The sequence below is a fragment of the Ochlerotatus camptorhynchus genome, unplaced genomic scaffold (genome assembly GCF_037179485.1).
Source record: "Ochlerotatus camptorhynchus isolate MF236.1 unplaced genomic scaffold, CSIRO-AGI_Acam_v1.1 ptg000077l, whole genome shotgun sequence".
Taxonomy (NCBI): domain Eukaryota; kingdom Metazoa; phylum Arthropoda; class Insecta; order Diptera; family Culicidae; genus Ochlerotatus; species Ochlerotatus camptorhynchus.
Window position 1 is genome coordinate 617,454 of NW_027040567.1, and position 22,248 is coordinate 639,701.

At 39.0% G+C, this 22,248-nt stretch overlaps 2 protein-coding genes across 2 annotated transcripts; both read right to left on the reverse strand.

Moving 5' to 3' along the window:
• Positions 1-42: 42 nt before the first annotated feature.
• LOC135697700 (NEDD8-conjugating enzyme UBE2F-like) lies at positions 43-12,380 on the reverse strand. The gene is made up of 3 exons (XM_065217486.1): positions 11,839-12,380; positions 480-641; positions 43-414 (listed from the first exon to the last, which is right to left on the reverse strand). The coding sequence occupies exons 1-3, from the start codon at positions 12,097-12,099 to the stop codon at positions 298-300; spliced, it is 540 nt and encodes a 179-aa protein (XP_065073558.1). The 5' UTR covers positions 12,100-12,380; the 3' UTR covers positions 43-297.
• Positions 12,381-16,131: 3,751 nt separating this feature from the next.
• Positions 16,132-16,605, reverse strand: LOC135697579 (cuticle protein 16.5-like). The gene is made up of 2 exons (XM_065217357.1): positions 16,554-16,605; positions 16,132-16,488 (listed from the first exon to the last, which is right to left on the reverse strand). Exons 1-2 carry the CDS (start codon positions 16,566-16,568, stop codon positions 16,171-16,173), a joined length of 333 nt encoding a protein of 110 aa, XP_065073429.1. The 5' UTR covers positions 16,569-16,605; the 3' UTR covers positions 16,132-16,170.
• Between the last annotated feature and the right edge of the window lie 5,643 nt (positions 16,606-22,248).

Here is a 22,248-nt window from a genome sequence, read left to right on the forward strand (position 1 = left end):
AAAAATCAACAGCACGACTGTTTTCAACAAACACAAAATTTTTGCTAACGGAAATATTTGAAATACAGAGTCCTATCGATTTTCTGTACCTACGATCGGCTAAGTATTAAACAAAATACCGGAGACAAGTTAGAATGCTTCCTCTGCACAATGGTGATGACTGTCTCTGATGATGGCTCAATTGTTATTGTTGGTAGTTGTTTTCCTCCGTTCAATTCTCACGCTGCTGTAGCATGCCTATGTTGCTATTTTATCACACACTCGTCTTCTTCAACCCCCAAACCCGCGAAGCGCCGATTATCTCCGCGCGTACGCCGAAACGTACTCCCGTACCTTGGCCTGGAATTTGTCCTTGTCCTTGGAGTACTGTTCCGCTGCTTCAATGTTGAGCGGATCGTCAAAGTTCAGGAGGTCCTGCAGAACAATTGAAACTTGTTAGATTGCGTATTATCGAGAGTAGGTAAATGGGGGAAACTTACGGTAAATAGCGAATTCAGTCCCCAGATGACGTCTTTTAACCGTCGTGTTGGGGCCCACCCGAGCCCGTCTATCGAGTTCAGTCTGAGCAGGGATAGGCAAATGTCGCCGTCGACGGAAATGTTCGGATGCCACAGCTTGGTAAGGCATTTCACCTTCGGGGGCTGCAAGTTTCAAGAAGAAGAAAATGAAGGTTGAGATTGTGCATGGGAAAATAAATCAATGACCATTGGGCCATCTTATACGATTGTCAGTGCAGTTTCTGATAGTCAGCATTGATTTAAGGCTCCCTGTGAGGTTATTCTTCTGCTTCTAGTTTATAATTTTGATTACAACAGTAAAACTGTACAAGTATTGAAAGTCCAACTGAAATACTATTGATTTTAAGCAGTAGTGACGAAACCATAGATTTTGAGATTTTGACAGACTTTCGTGCGGTATTGACAAAATTGTTTTTCACATAGTCACTGACAGACTTGATCCTCAAAAAACCTTGATCAAAATCTCATTATTTTTTTCGTCAATGACAAACACTCACTTTTTTTTTTTCTGTTGGGTACATTACCACTGCGACCATTTATTTGATCTATTGTAGTATGACACACTCACTTGGATTCAAATAGTGCAATTTCGAGCATTCTTTGTTACATTATTGATATCCAAGCAGTTCAGGACGTAGGCGCTTGTTCACTTTAATGGGTCCATGTAATTGTTTTGCTCAAGTAATTTAATTTCGTTACAAATTTAGTTATTAAAAATATCTACACGTGACAGCATTGTCACTGACAATTGACATGGTTTGCCTTGACGTTGACTGTTAGCTGAAATGAGTGATCAAAGCAGAATTGTGAATATCACCATTAGAGTGATGCAAAATTTGAAATTATCGCTCCACAATATTTAAACGATTCCAAACCGGATCCTGACTAACCTCTCAAAATTTGAACCCATTTGGTGAGAAACTGAGATGGCACAAACCATTTGAAGTTTGTATGGGAATTACTATGGTACATCCAAGATTTTTGTTCATGTCTATCTAATAATTCACCATATCGGTCTGCTTCAAAAACTTTCAACTGTGCTTGTAGGAAATTTTTCCAGCTACAACTTTGCTCAAGACCACTTTTTAATTAAATGCAAGGATCGAAAGTTATCTATGATCAATATCAATGATCATGCTCAATCAACTGCTCAGCAGGCAACATTAGTGTTTCTGGGGCGTTGAATAGGACACAATAATCAAGGCTACTATGTCACACTGCAAAATACAGTGTTGCCTACTGCTTGATCATGTCATAAGTTTACCAATCTCTTAAATAATTAATAACTTTTTCCTGTCTCGTTTTACATAGAAACGATCTTGAGCAGAGTTGTAGCTGAGAAAATTTTCTATAATAATGACTATTGAACTGTTTCGCAGCTCAATATGGAAAAAGACTAGAAGGCAATGAACAAAAAGTTGAGATTTCTCATAGTTATTTACATGTAAACTTCAACTGGCTTGTGCGAAGTCTGTTTCTAACCAAATGAGTTGTAACTTTGGGAGGCTAATCAGGACCCGATTTGAAATCATTTAAGCACTGTGGAGCGAAAAAGTCAAATTTTGCATCAGTCTAATCACCATGTATTGTCGAGATTTTGCAGCACTGCCTAAAACCAACAATCAATACGAAACTAACGATTTTAAATTGGTTCACTACTTGACTAGCCTATTGGTGTCAAGCAAATAGATTAACGTACCCCATTCTAGTATAAATTCCAATACTACACTATGTTTGTTTTGATTCGCTATGAAGTTTTGACAGATAAAATGAGGGGTTCGTGGATTTTTCTATGTTTCGAGGGGTGCATCTATTAGCTTGGGACCGAAGATAGTACCAGAGCTGAGCCAAAAAGTTGAGCTCGTTTCTTCGGGACCTTCTGGTCTTAGAGTTACCTCTTAGAGCAGTTCCAAGCCAAATAGCAAACATAATAATTTTTGACTCGACCTTCTCCGATTTGCATGAAATTTTGTATAATTGTTTGTTATGGACCATTCACATTTTTGAATAATCTACCATCTAGTATTTTTTTTCAAAATGGCGTCTTTGACATTATTCAATAGATTGTAGCACAAAAACGTCACTTCTGATCGAAATGACGTCTAGACAAAATTGTTGATAAAAGTTAAGTCTTTCTGGAACAAATAGACATGAAAAATTTTTAAAGTATTTTTTTTTAATTCCAAAAAAGTGTTAAAATCTCAAATGTTTCAAAAAATATATCAGCAGTTCCATTTCAAATGACGATATTTTTTTTTAATTTTTTGATCAACCTTCTACGATTATGTTGAAACTTTGCACAGTTGTTTGTTATTGTCCAACATGCCATTTTACATGTTTGGTTCCCTAGTTTTGTACACGACTAACACTTGAAAAGGGCTTATGCAAAAATGATACGCATCAATAGAAAAACATATATCTTGCGAACGATTTGTTTGATTGAGATGGTGTCTTCGAAGAAGTTGCGGACAAGTATTGTGCCTTTCAAGAAAAAATATACACTGTAAAAAATTATATTTTTTTTTTACAAAAAAAATCAAAATTATCAATAAATTAAAATTACTCAAATTGCATATTTTTTTAAAATTATTTTTTATATTTATTTTGTAGTTTAGATAAAGTAATACCTACCTGCTGGGCAAATCATAAACAAAAAAGTTATGAATTATTGAAAAAATTAGTATTTTCCAAAATACTACCAATAGTTATCGAATATATTTAAAATAGTGTTAATATTAAAACACATTAAATTTACAACAAAAAGCCCATAATGCTTATTACATTGCCCAAAGTTGTTATTTTCGAGATAATCGTAGGTTAAAATTCACTTATCGCGTATTTTAAGAAATTTTCGCCCTTTTGAGATGATTACTGTAATTTCCTTAAACTTTGCTGTTCGCAGTTTTTCAATCATACGCATGAGTTAAGATATAATTAATTATGAGTAAGATACGGTATGGGAAAAGTGTATTTTTCTGTTTGGCCCCATATACGGCTAGCTAGTTTAGTGGATTCAGTCATACTTGACCGGTAGGACACAAAGAGTTAGATTTGAAGGAGATTTGTCGTCAGTAGTCAATGTAACATCTGGTGTGCCACAAGGTTCCCATCTTGGACCATTACTGTTTATTCTATTTGTTAATGATGTAGAGCACATCTTGAATATTCTGAATGTCTCAATATATGCAGACGACATGAAACTTTTCCTGGAATTGTAGTATTTCAACAAGAAATTGATAACTTTTACACTTGGTGCTCCAAAAGTTTATTAAAGCTTAATGTGAAGAAATGTAATTCCATTTCATTTACAAGAAAGAAAATTATTAGACAAGAACATGTAACAATACGACAAAACAGAGTTAAAAGGTGCAATCAAGTTAGAGATTTGGGTGTTCTACTAGAATCAAAATTAAGCTTTGTTGAACATTATAATAACATTATCTACAATGCAAGCAACATGCTAGGGTTTATTAAAAGGTTTAGCTTTCATTTCAATGATCCATACCCAATCAAAACATTATATGTTGTATATGTTAGGCCCCTCCTTGAGTACTGTAGTATAGTCTGGGCTCCATATCAAGATACTCATATAAACCGAATTGAATCAGTTCAAAACCAGTTTCTATTATTTGCTCTAAGAAAGTTAGGCTGGACAAGTTTTCCCTTACCATCTTATGAGTCTCGATGTATATTGATCAATTTGGATGCACTTGAAAAGCGAAGGTAGTTTGCAATGATAGCTTTTATAAACGATCTTGTAGCACAACGAGTAAATGCCACAGAGATTTTAGAAAATCTAAATGTTTATGCTCCCACTCGTTCGTTAAGAAACAGAAATATGTTTTATATTAACAACCAAAGAACAAACTATGCCAGGAACGCGCCTTTAAATAGAGTGATGTCTTGTTATAATGAACATTATGAAACAATTGATTTGACAATGAACAGAAATGCTCTTAAAAAACGTGTCTTTTCGAGGTTAGTTAAAGATTGAAAATTAAAATAGATGTTAAGTGTTTTTGTAAATTAAACTGGTCTACATATTGACGACGAATAAATAAATAAATTATGGTAAAGCCAAGCATTATCTAATTTCATTGTATTTTTGTCTTTATACGAGATGGTACATGTCAGCTAATCTCGAACATTACCAATCTATCACTGACAACATTTTTAATCGGACGACTCTTCCCAGAGACTTATTCCTCTCATTGGCCGTTCCAGCACATTGTGAATTCTTCAAACAGGTGTCTTCCTAAGTAGCACAATTCTGCCCCAAAAAGTTGCAGCAACTTGTTTATAACTGAAATAAGTCGTATATAAGTTTCCAAGACCAATTAATAACCACGGTAAGAAAAAAGTACGTTATGTGTCCAATGAAATCTATATGATTTCTCATATAGAATTTCTTATGCTATGTGATATTCAGGTAAAAATCATTGTTTTTGTTTTTGGAAAAATACTATGTGCGTTCCTAATAGAACCTAAGTGAAAACTTTTTTCAGTGTACTTTTGACTAGTTTGTCTCTTTTTCTCCTTCTAATGTTGTTAAAAACGGAGGAGCAAAACCACCCAACAGGGGTAGTAAAGTGTGGGAACCCAACGTTGAGTATAATCATATTCACCTACTGTTGGGAACAACTAACTTACTTTTGGTTAAAAAGCCAGTGGAAAATTCCATACGAACTGCACACAAGTAAATGAAAATTACTTTGACCCGCTTTACCTACTTTTGGGTTCCTGCACTATAGTGCCGAGATGAGTGAAAAGAACTTAATTCTGAGTACTTTTTTCTAACCGTGTAGGGTTACACCATAGCGACAGAATGTTGTGTCAGTGGCTGTCCAAGCACACTGTCAATTCTCGCGTCACTTTTCAAATAGACCAATGTAACATTATGTAAACAAATCGAGTTAAGTGATACAAACTATTGCTCTTCTATCATTGTATGTGATACAAAAACATCCATCCAAATTTACTTTCATTTATTTAAGATAATCATTGATCAAAAATTGTCCAATGTACAGTTTGAAATGATGGGTACATGATTGTTACTTCGGTCATTCGGACTGCCTAACATGATTGGTGTTCATTTTCCAAAGGCGGGGCCAATCTAAAGTTAGGTACTATACTCTGAAATCTGTGAAAGGGAATCTAGTATCATGTAGACAAAACGTCCAATGTTACACTCATTGATTATGTCATTGAGAAAAATCGTCCAATGTTACATGTCCGATGTACAACTCGACTTGTCAAAACGTCCTATGTGGTTTTTTTTCTATGTTGTAGCATGAAATTCAAAGTAAAATTGTGATTTTACCGTTTCTTCTGAATTTTCAACGTTATTATATGCTGACTACATTAAAAATAGTAATGTAAAATATATTGTTTTTAAACAGTTAAAATAATAATCTGTCGAACTTCAACTTCGATTTTCTCAAAATGGTGAATATGTTACATTGGTCTATTTGAAAAGTGACGCGAGAATTCTTTCTGCGTGCGTCTCGCAACGCAATGATAGAACATTCGATCAGTGACCGTCCCAGTTCACTGCGAATTCTTTGTACGGGCGTCTCATACCGTAGTATACCAGAATTTGTTTCTGTTGCCGTCCCAGCACACCGCTAAATCTTTCTGCGGGCGTCTCACACCGCAACGGCGAGATTTTCGATTAATGGCTGTCTCAGCACATTGAGTCACTCTTACATGCGTCTCACACCGTAATAACATTGTTTTCATAATGGCCGTCCCAGCACACTGTCCTATTTTCCTGCGAGCACTTCTGTCTGCAGCCATTCGTGCACTGCAAATCCAATTTTTAGCTATTGCCAAACTGAACAATAAAATCTGGCAGGATCACCATTGTGGGATTTGCGAATTTATCCTCCGGGTGAGAATTACGCAGAAACACAGCACACAAGATGTCAGCAGCAGCAGCAACGTGCGTCTTGTTCGGCCAACGGACAACCGCGAAAAGAGGACAGATCAAGCTCAGCCAGCGTTGCCAGAATGTTTTAAAGCTTATCGGTAACCGAGGGGGGCGACACATCTAAATCTCAAGTTTAGATGCTCAACAAATCTCACACTAGCGAATCAATCTTCGAAAAATCTTCTTTCATTTGTCGCATCTACTTGCATCGCGCATCATCTTCTTGCAGGAAATCTTCAGAATCGTCAACAATCTTCTTTCTATCTACTCAGCGTGCGTGCAGCTAGCCACAGCATAACACAATTTTTTCTGCATCGTAGATAGAGTCGTCCCCCTCGTCGGTAACAAAGGTTTTAAAAAATCGGTATTTATCGGTATTTACTATTTTTGGCGTTTTTGAAAGCGAAAATTGTTACTTTTGGACTATGATCGGAAAATTCCGGAAGAAAACTCTGGGGAATGTTTGTATTAGCTTCTGGAGGAAGCTGAAAACAAGAGCCAGAGAAAGAAGCTCTCCTGGAGGAAATTTGAGGTAGGTTCTGAGAGAAGTCGGACAAACATCCGCGGAACTTCCAAGACATAAATTGAGAAACTTCTGGCGAAAATTTAAAGAAACTCAGAAAAAAAAATCGGATTTCACATTCAAAGGAAGGCAGAAAAGTTTCGGAAACCGGAAATAAATTCCAGAAGTAGCCATTTCCAGAGGAAGCCAGAAGAAGCTCGGAAAAACCTTCCGAAAGAACTAAAAAAAAACAACTGGACAAAATTCCAGAACAAGACGAAAGAAATTTCTGGGAGAAGTTTAATTGAACTTCTTGGAGAAGACGGACCAAACTTCTTGAAGACGCTGTTAGAAACTTCCTAAGGTAGATTGGGAAAAAAAATCTGGAGAAAGTCGGAAGCCAGAGCGCTTACGGAAATGTCGAAAGAAACAAGGACATAATTCCGGAAGAAAGAGCTCTTGGGGGATGTTCTACTGATCCAGAAAATTTTCCAAAGGGTCATAAAACATCCCTGAAGACCCCGCAAATTTTTGGAACATTCCTGAAATGTACTTAGGAATATTCCATATTTCCTCGGGCTGTTTTGGAGTATTCTGATCATCTTTGAAATACTTGGAACTTCCCTGATTAAGATGAGACTACCGGAATATCTCTAATCAACTTTGAAGGTTTCTAGACTTTCTTGAAGATTACGAAATTTTTTAAGCACTCTTACAATTTTCTTGAATTTATTGTAACATCAGCATTAAAGTTCCCTGATCTTCCCGATTTTTCTAATTTTTAAAAAATTTCGACACTGCCATCAATAAGCACGGAACTTCCCATAAAATGTTCTCACAATGTGCTAATGTTCGTATAACTTCCCTTACGTTTCTTAAATTTGTATGAGCTCTTTGGAACATTGCTCATAGTTTCTCGGAACTCCTTTAAAATTTCAGCGATTTCCTTGAAATTTATTGATCTGGTCTGATTGTCCTGATGTTCTCGGAGCTTCCTAATGTTTTCTCAATTCTCTTGAAACTAATGGGACTGTCCTGAAAACCATTAAATTTTCCAGAAGTTCTTTGGCCTTGTGAAATATCCAAAATATTTATGATGTCTCGTTAAGTTCACTGGAGTTCGCTGAACGGTGTTTTAGAATTTTAACAGAAGTTACTTTCTTTAATTCAGTGCCAACATTTCAAAGGGGCGTAATTGCTTTTGTAAACAATGGCTTTAGACGTCGATTTCTCGCAAATGAAAACCCACACCTCCAAATTACAAATGCTAGCTGATACAGGAAACATTCCTCTGCGTGCTGGTGTCATTCATTTTCATGAGTGAGCTTTCATCGCGAGAAATCGACGACTAAAGCCATTGTTTACAAATGCAATTACGCCCCTTTGAAATGTTGGCGCTGAATTTATCGAAATTTACTCAAAAGTCTGAACTTTTCTGAAGTTTCAGAACTTTTTTAACAGTTCCTGCAGCTAGTGTGGATCCGCAATCAACATCTAGAAGCATTCCTGAAGTTCCGGGAAGAATCATTCGAGTGAAGGCTGAAGAAGCTGTCAAGAGAAGTCGAAATAAGTTTCCGAGAGGAATCGTAAATAGAAAATTCCAGGGGAAAGATGGAAGAAAATCCAGGAAGTTAAATAATGTTTAAAAAGCATTTCCCGATTCCCCCGGTATTATCAGAAAGAGTCATCGACTGTTTATCGATTCATGGGTGGCCAAGAACGGTGGGGAATTTGAAATATTAATCGAAAGAGTGTCCATAAGACATTTTTGAAGATGATTTTTTTTTTAGAATTTTAAAGACTCAAAAAATTTTAGATATTCAAAAAGATACAAGTCTCACACAAAAATTTTGATTTTGGTTATTTAAAAAATCGGTATATATCGGTATAACGCCTCAAAAATCGGTATTCTGGTTTCTGTATATCGGTATCTAGTTCGGAAATCGGTATAAATACCGATAAATCGGTATATCCGGCAACGCTGACCTCAGCATTAAACAGCAGCGTGCTACACGCTATTTCAAAACTACCCAAATTTGGGTAGAATCCACTCAGATCCGTCAAAACTGAACATACCCAAAAATGGGTAAACTGTGTTGGGAGTGACAAGTTGACAAATGGACAACGTCGATCGGATTGATGTCAATGTTGTTCATTTGTCAACTTGTCACTCCCAACACAGTTTACCCATTTTTGGGTAGGTTCAGTTTTGACGGATCTGGGTGGATTCTACCCAAATTTGGGTAGTTTTGAAATAGCGTGTATGATCAAACCCACTGTCACTCATGAGTGATGTTAATTCATTAGACACCAGAATGAGGGGTACGACGCAGTGAGTTATCATCTAAGCTAGGGTGTACCCCCACACTAGCCCTCCCAGGCATGATCCGATTTATATCAAATTTGACTTCATTCGAGTTGTTTTCAGATAGACGAAGTTTCAATCCTGTGTGCCAAATGTGTTCAGTTGCCATTTGTATCATGAGTAGTGACGCAAGTTCTGACCCTCGGGGGCATCGGAACATTCCTAGGGGCACTGGAACATGCCTGGGAGACCCAATAAGACCGTGGACTCTCAATAAAGCCATTACTTGTTGAACTGGCCATTACACCAAGGGCACCAGAACATTTACAACCGTGGCATCCCAATGAAGCCATTGCCGGTCAAGTTTGGTAAAAACGTGAAGTTTGATATGTCGCACGACGGGTTTGGTTCATGTTGCATATTGGCCACTTCCCCGGGAGCACCGAAACATGACCAGGAGTGCTATAGTGCTATAGTGTGACCGTAGACTGTCAATAAGGCCATTACTGGCCATGTTTTGTAAAATCATGATGTTTGATATATTACTCGACGGGTTTTGATTAAAATAGAGAATTGGTCACTTCCTCTGGGGCTCCGGAACATGACCGGGTGGTCTAGTGTGAACGTGGACTGTCAGTAAGGTCATTACCGGCCAAGTTTTGTAAAATCATGAAGTTTGATATGTCGCACGACGGATTTTGATTCTTGTCGGGAATGGATCAATGAAAAAGCTGAGGTTTTGACAGAACTATGCTGTGACTACCACAGTATTTTACATTTGATCGTCCATATACAGTAGCGCCAAAAGCATGCTGTGGTGGGTTAAAAACTTGACCATCTAAAATGATCAATTGGTCACTTCCCCGGAACATGCCTGGGAGGGCTAGTGGGATCATGGACTGTCAATAAGACCATTACCGTCCTAGTGTTATAAACTCATGAAGTTTGTTATGTCGCACGTTGGGTTTGGTTCTTGTTGAGAATTGGCCACATCCCCGGGGGCACCGGAACTTTTCCGGGATGCCCGATGTGATCGTGGTTCATCGGTATAGCCGTAAATGGTCCAATTACATAATTTTATGCGAAAATATTATGTTCACCTTGTGTATAATTTATACAGAACAGTAAAGCCGAATGCCGACCCAGAGTGACCCCAACGGAAACTGAAATAACCCCGGAACAATTTATCGATCAATTTTTTTTTTCTTCTGACGGCTTCGAAAACTTGAATAGATTCCCAACAAAATGCAACTTGTTGTGCAGACAAATATTGAGAAATAATGATGTTTTAGAGTTAATTGAACTCTGAAGCTATGCAAATCCAGACGTTAGGCACGCAAAGGTTAAAAAGAAATTCGAGAAACTTCGCAAAACTTCTTTGAAGAGCAAGGAACTATGTAGAAGATCAGGGAACTTCATAGAAGCTCGACTAGGTTTTTTTTCTTGAATTTTATTTTCAATCGATCTTGTTTTCCGTACTGAGAACCAATGCTACCGACGTCAGGGAGGCAGCTCCCATAGCTGGACCCTACCTATCGACCCATCATCAACTCATGGACCGGGGACTAACGGCTTTACTACCCTTCCGAAGGAAGGCGTGACCAAAAATGTTATGCATCAGATTGAATCCAGGCCCTTTGGAAGGAGAGGCAATCACGCTTACCACTACACCACCGGCGCCGCTATAGAAGCTCGGCATGTAAATGTGAATATTGTAGCAATTCAACATGATGTTCTGAGATCTTGGTCAAATTCCCGGGAACAGTGAATGAGACATAGGTCATAGTCAAAAGTTCAGCAATCTTGGTAAAAATTAAGTTGTAGTTTGGGAAATCGTATAAGTGCAGAAAAATTCATGGAGGCAACTTTCCACAAATATAGGGAACTTCATAAAGACTCAGGGATAAATTAAATTAATTCGGAAGATATTCAGGGAGCTGTTAACGGAATTGAATTAATGAAACTTCGTTTAAGTTGTATAGAACTTAGTTGATTTCCATGGATTTTCAAAATGATTTCAGTAAAGTTCTCTGGGTGTTTTTCAAAGACTTAAAAAATTGATGGTTTATTCAGAATAATTCTGAAGACCAGAAACACTTCTTCACAGACTTTCAAATATTTTCAAAATAAGACATATCTTCAAAACGAATGAAGAGATTCTCTGGCTCATCCCCTCCCCTATTTACATACAGTTGCACAACTTTTCATGTCATGTTTTCATAAAATTAGGTCATAAGATCCCAAATTGAGTAGTGAGACATTTCATAGGAACGTAACCTGTCATATTCCGACACGAGCAGGTTAACATTTCGCCAAAGATTGGACCTATAATTTAAATACCAGTAAGTCCATCATCCGGATCCGGTAGAAACCGAACGTAAATATGTACGCCCATCACCTTTAAAAACAAACATGCTGCTATACTGTTCAAGGACCTGTTGTATCAAACAGCAAACATGAACTATTATGATAACACATTTTCCCTTGACGTGACGTAAAATGTAAACCATCAGTTTGTCGTTTGCGATTTCAATTTGCTAACCACTTCCCAGCAGCAGCACATTCAACCCTCCCGTTGACTTACCGCCATATTATACTCCTCGGGCACATGAATACTGAACTTGAATCGGCCACCCTGCCAGAAGCCCTCGTTCGGTGCAATGACCAGCGTGAAATCACTCAGCACGTTCGGATCCTGAAAGCTGATCTTACAGGTACTCGGTAGGTTCTGCTCCAGCTCTTGCACTTCCTTCACCAGCAAAAACTCCCGTATCGAGATCCGCTTGGTGGAATCTGCTAACGAATTACTGCTGGCTTCCTTCTTCTTCCGGGTCAGGGTAATCATGCTACTAGCTGCCTGCTGCTTCTGGCGCACCGGGAGGCAATTCACTTAATGCTTATTTTTAGTTCCTGCTTTCAATATGTGCGCTTTGTTGTGCCCTCTCGGCGAGCTGAAGTTCACTTTCACCCCGAGATCTGGAGCAATCCTTTTACCCTGGAGATTTTGTTCAGTAATGCACCATTTTCGGACACTCGATGGTCGGGTTGCACTAGAAATGTTCACTAAATTAAAAGATATTCCTAGTTTTACTACTAATGTTTAGTTTGATTCGTGTTGTTAATGTTTACGTTTTCACAGCTGGCTCTTTCGGGTTCGGGAGAGTAACGGCCAACTGTCAACGGCGGCGCGACTGCTTTGCTTGTGTTGGTGACACCGCAAGCGTTATCAAGCGCTGGAACAGTACAAGTGTTGAATGCGATGCAGTGCTACGGTGTACACGGAAAGAAAAAATCATATTGAATGTATTAACATTGATTTTTGCAGTGGTTATATTCCCTAAGAGCAACCGTACTAATGAGTAAATAAGGCACATTTACCAACCTCTACCATAACGCTACTTGCGTACCGGAGGTTGCTAGGTGGGGGAAATAGCAATCCGCACCTTGGGAAGTAGTGAGTTCATAAATTTAGCAACCCGGTAGCAACGCATCAGACGGTTGCTGTTTTGAATAAACGTCAAAAGTTTGTTTTGCCGGTGTGGAAAACGGTAACTTAAATTATGACTCTGATAGCAACGACCGGTGTGGAGAGGAGTGATCAAGCCAAAATGGAAACGCTGTACGTAAGTAAAATAGTGCCGCAAATGGCAACGACTGGTACGGTTGCTCTAATAAAAAAATGCCATACACGAACGATAACCAAAATGATTGAACTATTCCACAAATGGTTTGGATGATACCCTAAAACGTCGTTAAGCAAAATAACCATACAATTTTTTTTAGGGTTCCCATAAAGCTTAAAAGTAATAGATATGAAGTGTATAAGTCATGTCAAAATAATTGTATGACATATAAAGGGTGATACGGTCAAAATTTGGTCAATATCAACTTGACGTATTTCTTTCAATTTTGCATTTAAAAAACCTGAACACCCCTCATTTTGAAGGTGTGTGTGTGTGTAGAATGTTGCTCGTATTTTGATTTTGGAATTCACTCTTCAGTTGTCAAAATGCCGTCCAAGCAAGAAGAGCAGCGTATCAAAATTTTGCTCGTGCATCGCGAAAATCCGAGCAACTCGCACGCAAAGTTGGCAAAATCGCTAAAAGTTGCCAAATCAACCGTTACAAATGTAATTAAAGTGTTTGGGGAACGTTTGTCGACAGCCAGGAAGTCTGGATCGGGGGGAAATCGAAAACCGGAAGCCGCTGAGACGACAAAGAGAGTTGCCAGTAGTTTCAAGCGAAACCCTAACCTCTCTCTCCGAGATGCCGCAAATAAGCTGGGTGTATCGTCTACAACCGTGCATCGAGCCAAAAAACGAGCCGGACTATCGACTTACAAGAAGGTAGTGACTCCAAATCGCGATGATAAACAAAATACGACGGCCAAAGCGCGATCCCGGAGGCTGTACACGACGATGCTGACGAAGTTTGACTGCGTGGTAATGGACGACGAAACCTACGTCAAAGCCGACTACAAGCAGCTTCCGGGACAGGAGTTTTATACGGCAAAAGCAAGGGGAAAGGTAGCAGATGTTTTCAAGCACATGAAACTGTCAAAGTTCGCAAAGAAATATCTGGTTTGGCAAGCCATCTGTACCTGTGGCTTGAAAAGCAGCATTTTCATAGCTTCCGGGACTGTCAACCAAGAAATTTACGTGAAAGAGTGTTTGAATAAACGTCTGCTGCCTTTCCTGAAGAAACACGTGTTTGTTTTGGTACTGTTTTGGCCGGATTTGGCATCTTGCCATTACGGTAAAAAGGCCATGGAGTGGTACGCCGCCAACAACGTGCAGGTGGTTCCCAAGGACAAGAACCCTCCCAACACGCCAGAGCTCCGCCCAATTGAGAAATACTGGGCTATTGTCAAGTGGAACCTAAAGAAGACCAAAAAAACTGCTAAGGGCGAGCAGCAGTTCAAGGCAAACTGGCTTTCTGCGGCGAAGAAGGTGGACAAGGTGGCTGTACAAAATCTGATGGCAGGGGTCAAGCGTAAGGCCCGGCAATTCGGATTTGGAAAAGCGGAAGCCTAACTGAATATTTTTCCTGAATTTTATACTAATTGAACTTGAAAAAGAAATTTAATTTAATTTTTTAAATAAACGATTTCACCGATTTACACGCGTTTTCCCTTGACCAAATTTTGACCGTATCACCCTTTACATTAGCGTAGCTAGAAAATGTATTTGAAGGGGGCCTAGGGGGGGCTTGTAACATTTTTTTATTTTGTTTAACTACGGTTAAATAACAACTCGCGAAGATGCTTTTCAATCAAATTGCGTCAAAGTAACTTGTTTTTTGGGTCATTTTTTTCAATTTCAATTTGATATTGAGGCTTACTATTACTTTTATGGTGAAACAATAAATTTGACTTTATTTATTTCATAACAACGATTAGAACTTAGATTGGATGAGCCTTAAAAGCTTACTGATTTTGAACAAGCAATGATCGTTTGTTAATGATTTTTTGTATGAAATCGTTCCTCGAAGTTCCACGAAAGAAATTTCTTGAACTTGAACGTAATTTCCACAACTATTTCTAGTACATGCTGCGTCAAAAAAAAAATCCCTGAAATTATATAGAGGTTCCCGATCAATAATGAGCTTCCCTGAAGTAAAATAATGTTCCCTTAACTTCTACAAAGCTCCTCAAACTTATATAAAAATCCCACTTCTACGCAATTTTCAGAACTTTCCGAATTTCCTTGTTTCTACCACTTTATCTAAAGATCTATGACGTTCCCAGTATTTCTAACATTCTACGATGTTTCCTAGAATTCCTTGAAGGTTTACGAAGCTCCCAGAAGTTAAAGAAAAATCTCTGGGCTGATTGCTAATTTGTATTGCCTCAAGACGCCTTATTATGCCATCGATTAAATATCAATATAATATACTTTCTCAAAATTGTTTCTTATAGTCCAGTACATAAGAAAAGTAACCAATATAAAGAACTTTAAAAAAATATTGTTTGTGGTCCAATTTGATTAATCGCTGTTAAATAGTAACATCGAACTTGACAAGCTTCACAAAATACCGGTGAGTCAAAAAAACACCAAAAATTCTGGGGGCCCTAGATAATTCGTCAATGAACATAGACTTATACATTTCATGTACAATCAAACATACTCTTTATTAGACGCCAAATATTTCTCATTAAATCGATTCATTAATATTATATTATAAGAAATATTAATATTATGAGTCTCACAAATAGTATTGATACTGATTATTCATGGTCGTATTGGAATTGGATTTCTTTTACTATCGTATCCATTTCCGTTTTCAATCGAAACACATCAACATATATGAAAATGAATTTCTGTCTGTCTGTCTGTCTGGCCCTTATAGACTCGGAAACTACTGAACCGATTGGCGTGAAAATTTGTATGCAGGGGTTTTGGGGCCGGGAAAGGTTCTTATGATGGTTCGAGACCCCTCCCCCCTCTCCCATCTCCCATATAGGGGGGCTCCCATACAAATGAAACAGAAATTTCTGTATAACTAGATGGAACCAAATATGAATCAGAAACTAAAAGATCTATTATCTCATACAATTCACGCTTAGCTGTTCAGCTACCGTCACATAAGTGCCTAATTTAAACATTTTACCGTAATATGTCATATAGTTCATCAATATCCCAATCCGACGGATCGATAATTCTTCCCAATTCGTCTTTGCTTATAATTGAGAGCCTTTGTGAGTCGATGCCGTTGTCTGTAAACAAATACCACAGTTTACCATTAGTCTCAGTTGAGCTATAAAAATAAGTGAATTGTTTCAATGAATAAAATATTTAGAATTCTTCGAGTGTAGACTGTGATAACTGAACCTTTTAATTAAAATGCTAATTTTCAACAAATGCTTCAATTTATTGTTTAAAATAAAATTTCTTTGGATTTCATTTTCGGGATGGAAATTAGATGAGAGCCGGATAGGCGGCAGCAGCCCTCAGGTAGGGGTATGCTGGAGCAGCAGCAAGGGTCTTCGCGACTGGCCCGGCGACGAATGGAGTAGCATAGGCAGCAGCGACAGGGGCCGCGGCGTAGGCTGCATACCTGGCAACCAGTGGGGCACTGTAGACAGTGGCGGCAGCCACCGGGTAGCCGGCGTAGGCCAACGGAGCCACGGCATATCCGGCCGAGTAGGCTACTGGTGCGACACCGGCTGCCAGGTATCCAGGTTTGGCATTGGCTTCAGCATTGACGGCGGCAATGGCCAGGCAGGCAACGATGATCTGCGAGGGATGGAATTATTCAAGTAAAGAATTTCATTATAGAATATTTTTGTTCAATTACTTACCACTTTAGCGAACATTTTGATTGGTTTGGAGTTTTTTTGGGGAGTTGTTTGAATTGATGGTAAGCCTGTCTGGTGTTATTGTACAGCTTCTGCAACGCTTTTATACAAATCGAAAAAAGGATCCCCGCCAAAACAATACCTCATAGTCGGATTGAATACTGCAACGATGCGATGGTGAGTGACCTTAGAAAATTTGAGCAAGTTGCGCCGAAACGTGATCAGCAAAATTTTAAACCCAATACTGCAGGAGGCACGTGCTTGTCAGTGAAGCTTACGCGATTTGAGCTAATTTTAAATTCGAATACAGTTTACTAGAGCAGCACATATGCCAACTGGATTAGTTCCACTTGTGCTGATTGATTAGGTATTCCAAACGCTTCTATTTTCTGCAAAGATCGAGAAGACTGATCAGCGATTTTCGATAATGATAAATTTATGTAAATTATTACGCGCGCTGCGTAGATTTAAATTTCCATTTGGCTAGTATGGATAATCTGTGGTCATGATCATAATCGGTTCGCATTTTCAATTAACCACAAAGGGTTAGATCAGAGCACTTACAAGGAATATCCAGAAAACTTCATCGTCAATAACATTGAAAGCAGTGGACAAGTCCAGTGGATCACGAAAGTAGATCCAGAAGATCTCGCAGATTGTTTTCTACTTAAGCTTCTCAAGATGACTCAAACGTCAAGTTTAGAGAACCCAATGTAAAACTAAGCAAAAAAGAAATCAAATTCTCAAAAATAACTTCTACAGTACCGAACCAAAGTACAGTGTATCTCAAAATTGAGCGTACAGAAGTCCTTAAATTTTAGAAAAACAGCTGTAAAAGCACAATTTAAAGAGATACGTTTTCGAATTTTGCGGTTGCTGAATCATCATACATTTATTAATTATTGGGCTTATTTTGTTGCGTTTATTGAAAGTAAGAGCTATTTGAGAAAAACGCTTTTTTCTTGAAATAATTTAATACAATGATACAATGAACTGAACTTCTTGAATTTTTGCTCATTTTCAGTTACAATAAAGATCATTAATATTTCACTATTTTTTCTAAAAACGCTCAATTTTCAACTTTTTTCCTATTGGACGGTAAAAAGCTGAAAATCGAGCGTTTTACTAAAATAAATCTAATATTGTTCAGGTTCTTCCAATAAAGCCCAAAATTTTAGCGAAAAATCAATAAATATCTGTTTAATCACCAGTCAAGATAAAACAAATATATCTGTTTATATTCCACATATAACTTCGTATTTTTTTCTTTCTAACAAAGATCAATAAGCTTTAACTTTTTAAGGTGTGCATCAAAGTTTCTGAAAGTTTCACCTTGTTGTCCTCTGCTGTCCGAAGAAGTCGTCTCCACTCTACTCGATCCATGGCCACAGTTCGCCAGCCTCGTAGTCTGCGAAGGGTCCGCAGGTCACCTTCTACTTGGTCGATCCACCTTTCCCGCTGCGCGCCTCTTCTTCTTGTTCCTGTTGGGTCGCTTTCTATAACCATTTTCACTGGGTCGTCGTGCGGCATTATTACGACGTGCCCAGCCCACCGTAGTTGCCCAATTTTTGCAATGTGGACGATGGATGGTTCTCCCAGCAGCTGGTGCAATTCGTGGTTCATTCGCCTCCTCCACGTTCCGTCATCCATCTGCACTCCACCGTAGATGGTACGCAACACCTTCCGTTCGAAAACACCACGAGCATATTGCATACGACTTCGAAGTTGCGTGGTTGAAGTTCGTCATAGATTAACCTATCGCAACCCGGGAAGCCGAGCGATTTGCAGTTCCATGTTCCGAGTTTCCAATCGTAGTTCTTATTTCGTCGCAGGTCTGTGCCGATTGTTCCGATCCGTATGTCTTTCTTCGGTATTTGCAATTTTGTTTTTTTTTTCCAGGGCGGCTTGTTGGGCCTGCCCCAACTCCCTGTCTCGCCGGGGGACCATCGTGCACAGCTCTGTTAAGAGTCCCACGCTGGCACTAGGACGGTGATCAGCCACTCCTAACATGGAGAACAGACGCCGTTTTGAGCCGCACCTCCATGGTGAGCAGACGCTCAGGTTTGGTGAAGCATTTCCTCTATCATCGTACTATGGTTACCGCGCCAGTGTTCGCGTCGCACCTCTTCACTTTGCTATTGCCGGACTGGCAACATTGCCCAGGCTACGCCACCCAGCTGTGTCCATGTTTCAGCTGGTAGTCTTTTGTTATCATATGACTCGAGGAGGCGAGAAGTAGGAACTTGTGAGGACCAGGGCTAGGTATTCCGCCCCTTCCAGGTTGTCAACTCACCATATGCTAGCCCCCATTAGCCATTAGTTGGAGTTTCGGACGAGATGACTATACACATGATCAAGAATCACTCTAGTTGTTTATTCCACTCATATTTTATATCTTACATTCTAGTACTTCGGCTACACTTCAAGAGAATGCTTACGCCTAGCTTATCGTACGATTCTCTTTTTCTCTCTACACATGCTCTGTCATACATTCTTATGTGGGCTTCTGGTGTGGTGGCATGAGGAAATAAGTAAGTTTACTGGTAAGCACATTGTGTGCTTGGAAGTAGGTTTTGGAAACGATGACCAAACATTGTTGTTTAAAGTTAAGCAGAAAGAAATGTAGGAAATGGAAGTTTAAAGGTACACCACACCTGGTTATTTTAATTCCATTTAAACTTTGATCAACCTATTGTTGTGAACTGTTGTTATTTTCTTAGTTTGTGGGTGAATTATAATGCAATTTGGTGTCTCGACTTTATGAACGATATATGGTCCTAAATAAAATGGATCTAATTTTTTTCTGTTTTGATTAGATAAATATACTTTGTCACCTATGTTCAAATGTATTTGATTTATTTGTTCATTATTTCTCGATTGTCTTTTTTCTTTGTTTCGTATTAGATTTTCTTTTGCAATGTGATTCGTGTATTGTAACTTAAATTTCAATTCATTGTTATACTGCTCTATACTATAAATTTGTTCAGTTTTATGTATGTCATTTTGAAGATTTTGTGGAAATTTAGATTTTTGACCAAACACAAGTTCAAACGGTGTGTATCCATGCTCTGTATGGGGAGTCGTGTTAAAAGTGAATTCATAGTATTTAACCCAGTCATCCCAATCTGTTTGGTGAGCGTTAGTGAAACATCTAAGATATTCATTCAAACATCTGTGATTTCTCTCTAAAGCCCCAATAGATTGCGGATGATATGCTGTTGAAAGAGTATGTTTAATCTCTAAAAGTTTACATATTTGATTAATAACCTCGTTGTTGTACTCCGTGCCTTGATATGTACGAAGTTGAAGAAATGATCGGTAAGTTAGAATAAAATTATTTACAATTTCTTAAGCTAATACATTGGCTTCCTTTGTAGGTACAGTAACCATTGCAATGTATTTTGATAGATTACATTGTAATTATAATATATATCTATTTCCGTTGTTGGTTTTTGTAAATGGTCCAACCGTATCGGCAGATAAGATTTCAAAAGGTTTGGAAGGAGTTGTAGTAATTGTAGTAATTACTTCTGCTTCCTTTGTGTGTCTATAAATCTTATTTATTCTACATTGATTACATGATTTGACAAATTTCGTAATGTCATCTTTCATGTTTCTCCATTTAAAATATTCTCTTATTTTGAGATATAGTCTTTTTTTTTTTTTTTTTTATACAGGGGGAAATCTGCTCCCAGACACCTGAGAAGATAACTCAGGGTGTGGGGATGGGAGAAGTAGCTCTCCCGACCCACTAAACCTTACCCTGTGCTCTAGGCCCTTGCCCTCCCCGGAACCGCCCGAAAGCATTACGTCATGGGAGGGGGCCGGTTGCGCTATGGCGCATCACTAGGTGTTGTGTCCGACGTGACACTCGCTACTGCACAGTGAGCAGCTGTGCAGGGCCTTCCTCTTGTTGCTCGCTGTTCGTTGTTCGCCTGAGTTCTAGAGCAGACGTGATAGCCAGCCAACTGTCCAGGGCCCGTACAGGACAGATGTGACCGCTTACCAGCTGCGTGTGCTAAGCACTCTAAGAACCCGGCGTCACTCCTGCCTTTGCACAACGAGGGTTTGTGCAGGGCTTCTCTGCGGTAGTTCGTTTAGCCGCAATATCTCTCCCTTGGGTTCGATAATTAACGTTTCCAGGGCACACCACGAGGAGGCGAACTACTTCATGCCCACCTGTAGGTAGCATATGATATTGCTTTAGGATATCCTGTATTTCTCCTTCTTTTGTTAAAATTTTGGGAGGTTTGAAAAGTATTATGTGGTATTTGGAAATGGCGATATTAGCGATTTCCTTCAATGTATGTAAAGAGATATGATTGAAAATGTTATCCTCCCTTGACATTGCTAGCACGGACAAACAGACATAACACTCGCTAGTTGTTCATCGAACAAGCATTTAACGGTCAATTTAAAAGTATCGTAGTTGGTAGTACCGCCACCTGTGGCGCGCATAGTCAATTCCCTTGCGTTTGACGTGTACACACTACCGCCATCTGTTCAGCGTACTACCTACAACAGTGTACTCAACAGATGGCGGTAATGTTTTAGCGACGATGTTTTACAGTGAGAAATATTCAACGTGTTATGTCTGTTTGTCTGTGTTGCTAGCTTGTCTCTTTTGTAATTACTCATGAGTGTTGATAGTTGTAGGAGTGCAAACTCGAATGCTTGACCTCCATTTTTGTGCGAAACAGGGATACGTATCTGTCCCAAAAAATTTTTGTAATTATTATTAAAAACTTTAAGCCAAAGTGTGTTGTGGTGCACTTCACAACAGACTTTAAGGAGTTTTCTTACTTCTGAAGGACTATCGGTTGTATGTATGCACTTAACGCATAACATGAGTCTCGAGGTTCTGGCAGGAGTAACACCCCTTCAGAACCGTTTCTGGGAGCTCTCTCTCAGAATACTAATCAAATGCGGAGTGACGAACACACTTATAATTGAACATTTTGAAGAAATTCTTGGGTTGAACACACAATCTCGATTACACTCCAGACCGTGCTCTCACTTCACCAATCGCAGTTCCTCAATTGAATATGATCTGACCATGAAACAAGCAACTCATGGGATTCCCGATCAACTTCGACCTATTATTATCCCGCGTGTTTTTACTGAAAAGTACCAACACGTCAATTGCGTGAAAAGATATTTTACAGACGGGTCTCGTCTCAGTGGATCCACTGGTTTCGGTGTATTCAATGAAAACTCTTGCGCCTTCCGCAAACTCCAGGAACCTTGTTCCGTTTTTGTTGCTGAACTGGCAGCAATCAACTTCGCATTGGGGATGATTTCCAACATGCCCGCAGACCATTACTTCATCTTCTCGGATAGTCTCAGTTCGATTGAGGCTATTCGGTCGATGAAACAAGCTAGGCACTCATCTTATTTCCTTTCAAAGGTAAGGGAGCAGATGAGTGTGCTGGTCGAAAGATCATATATGATTACCTTTGTATGGGTCCCCTCACATTGCTCAATCTCTCGCAAAGGTGGGCGCGCAGGAAGGCGAATTTTATGACGGGCAAATTTCACACGATGATTTTAACCGTTTAGTGCGTTAGAGTACCCTTTCGAGTTGGCAAACCGATTGGGACAATGGAAATCTTGGACGGTGGTTACATTCAATTATTCCTAATGTTTCTTCGAGATCGTGGTTTAAAGGTTTGGGCTTAAGTCGTGACTTCATTCGCGT

What these genes read in the sequence shown, in the direction of transcription:
- LOC135697700 (XM_065217486.1), bottom strand. Translation starts at nt 12,099, where the DNA reads ATGATTACCCTGACCCGGAAGAAGAAGGAAGCCAGCAGTAATTCGTTA. An exon ending in CCGAGGAGTATAATATGGCG is followed by an intron (nt 642 to 11,838) that starts GTAAGTCAACGG and finishes TGAAACTTGCAG; the next exon opens with CCCCCGAAGGTGAAATGCCT. An exon ending in GACTGAATTCGCTATTTACC is followed by an intron (nt 415 to 479) that starts GTAAGTTTCCCC and finishes ATTGTTCTGCAG; the next exon opens with GACCTCCTGAACTTTGACGA.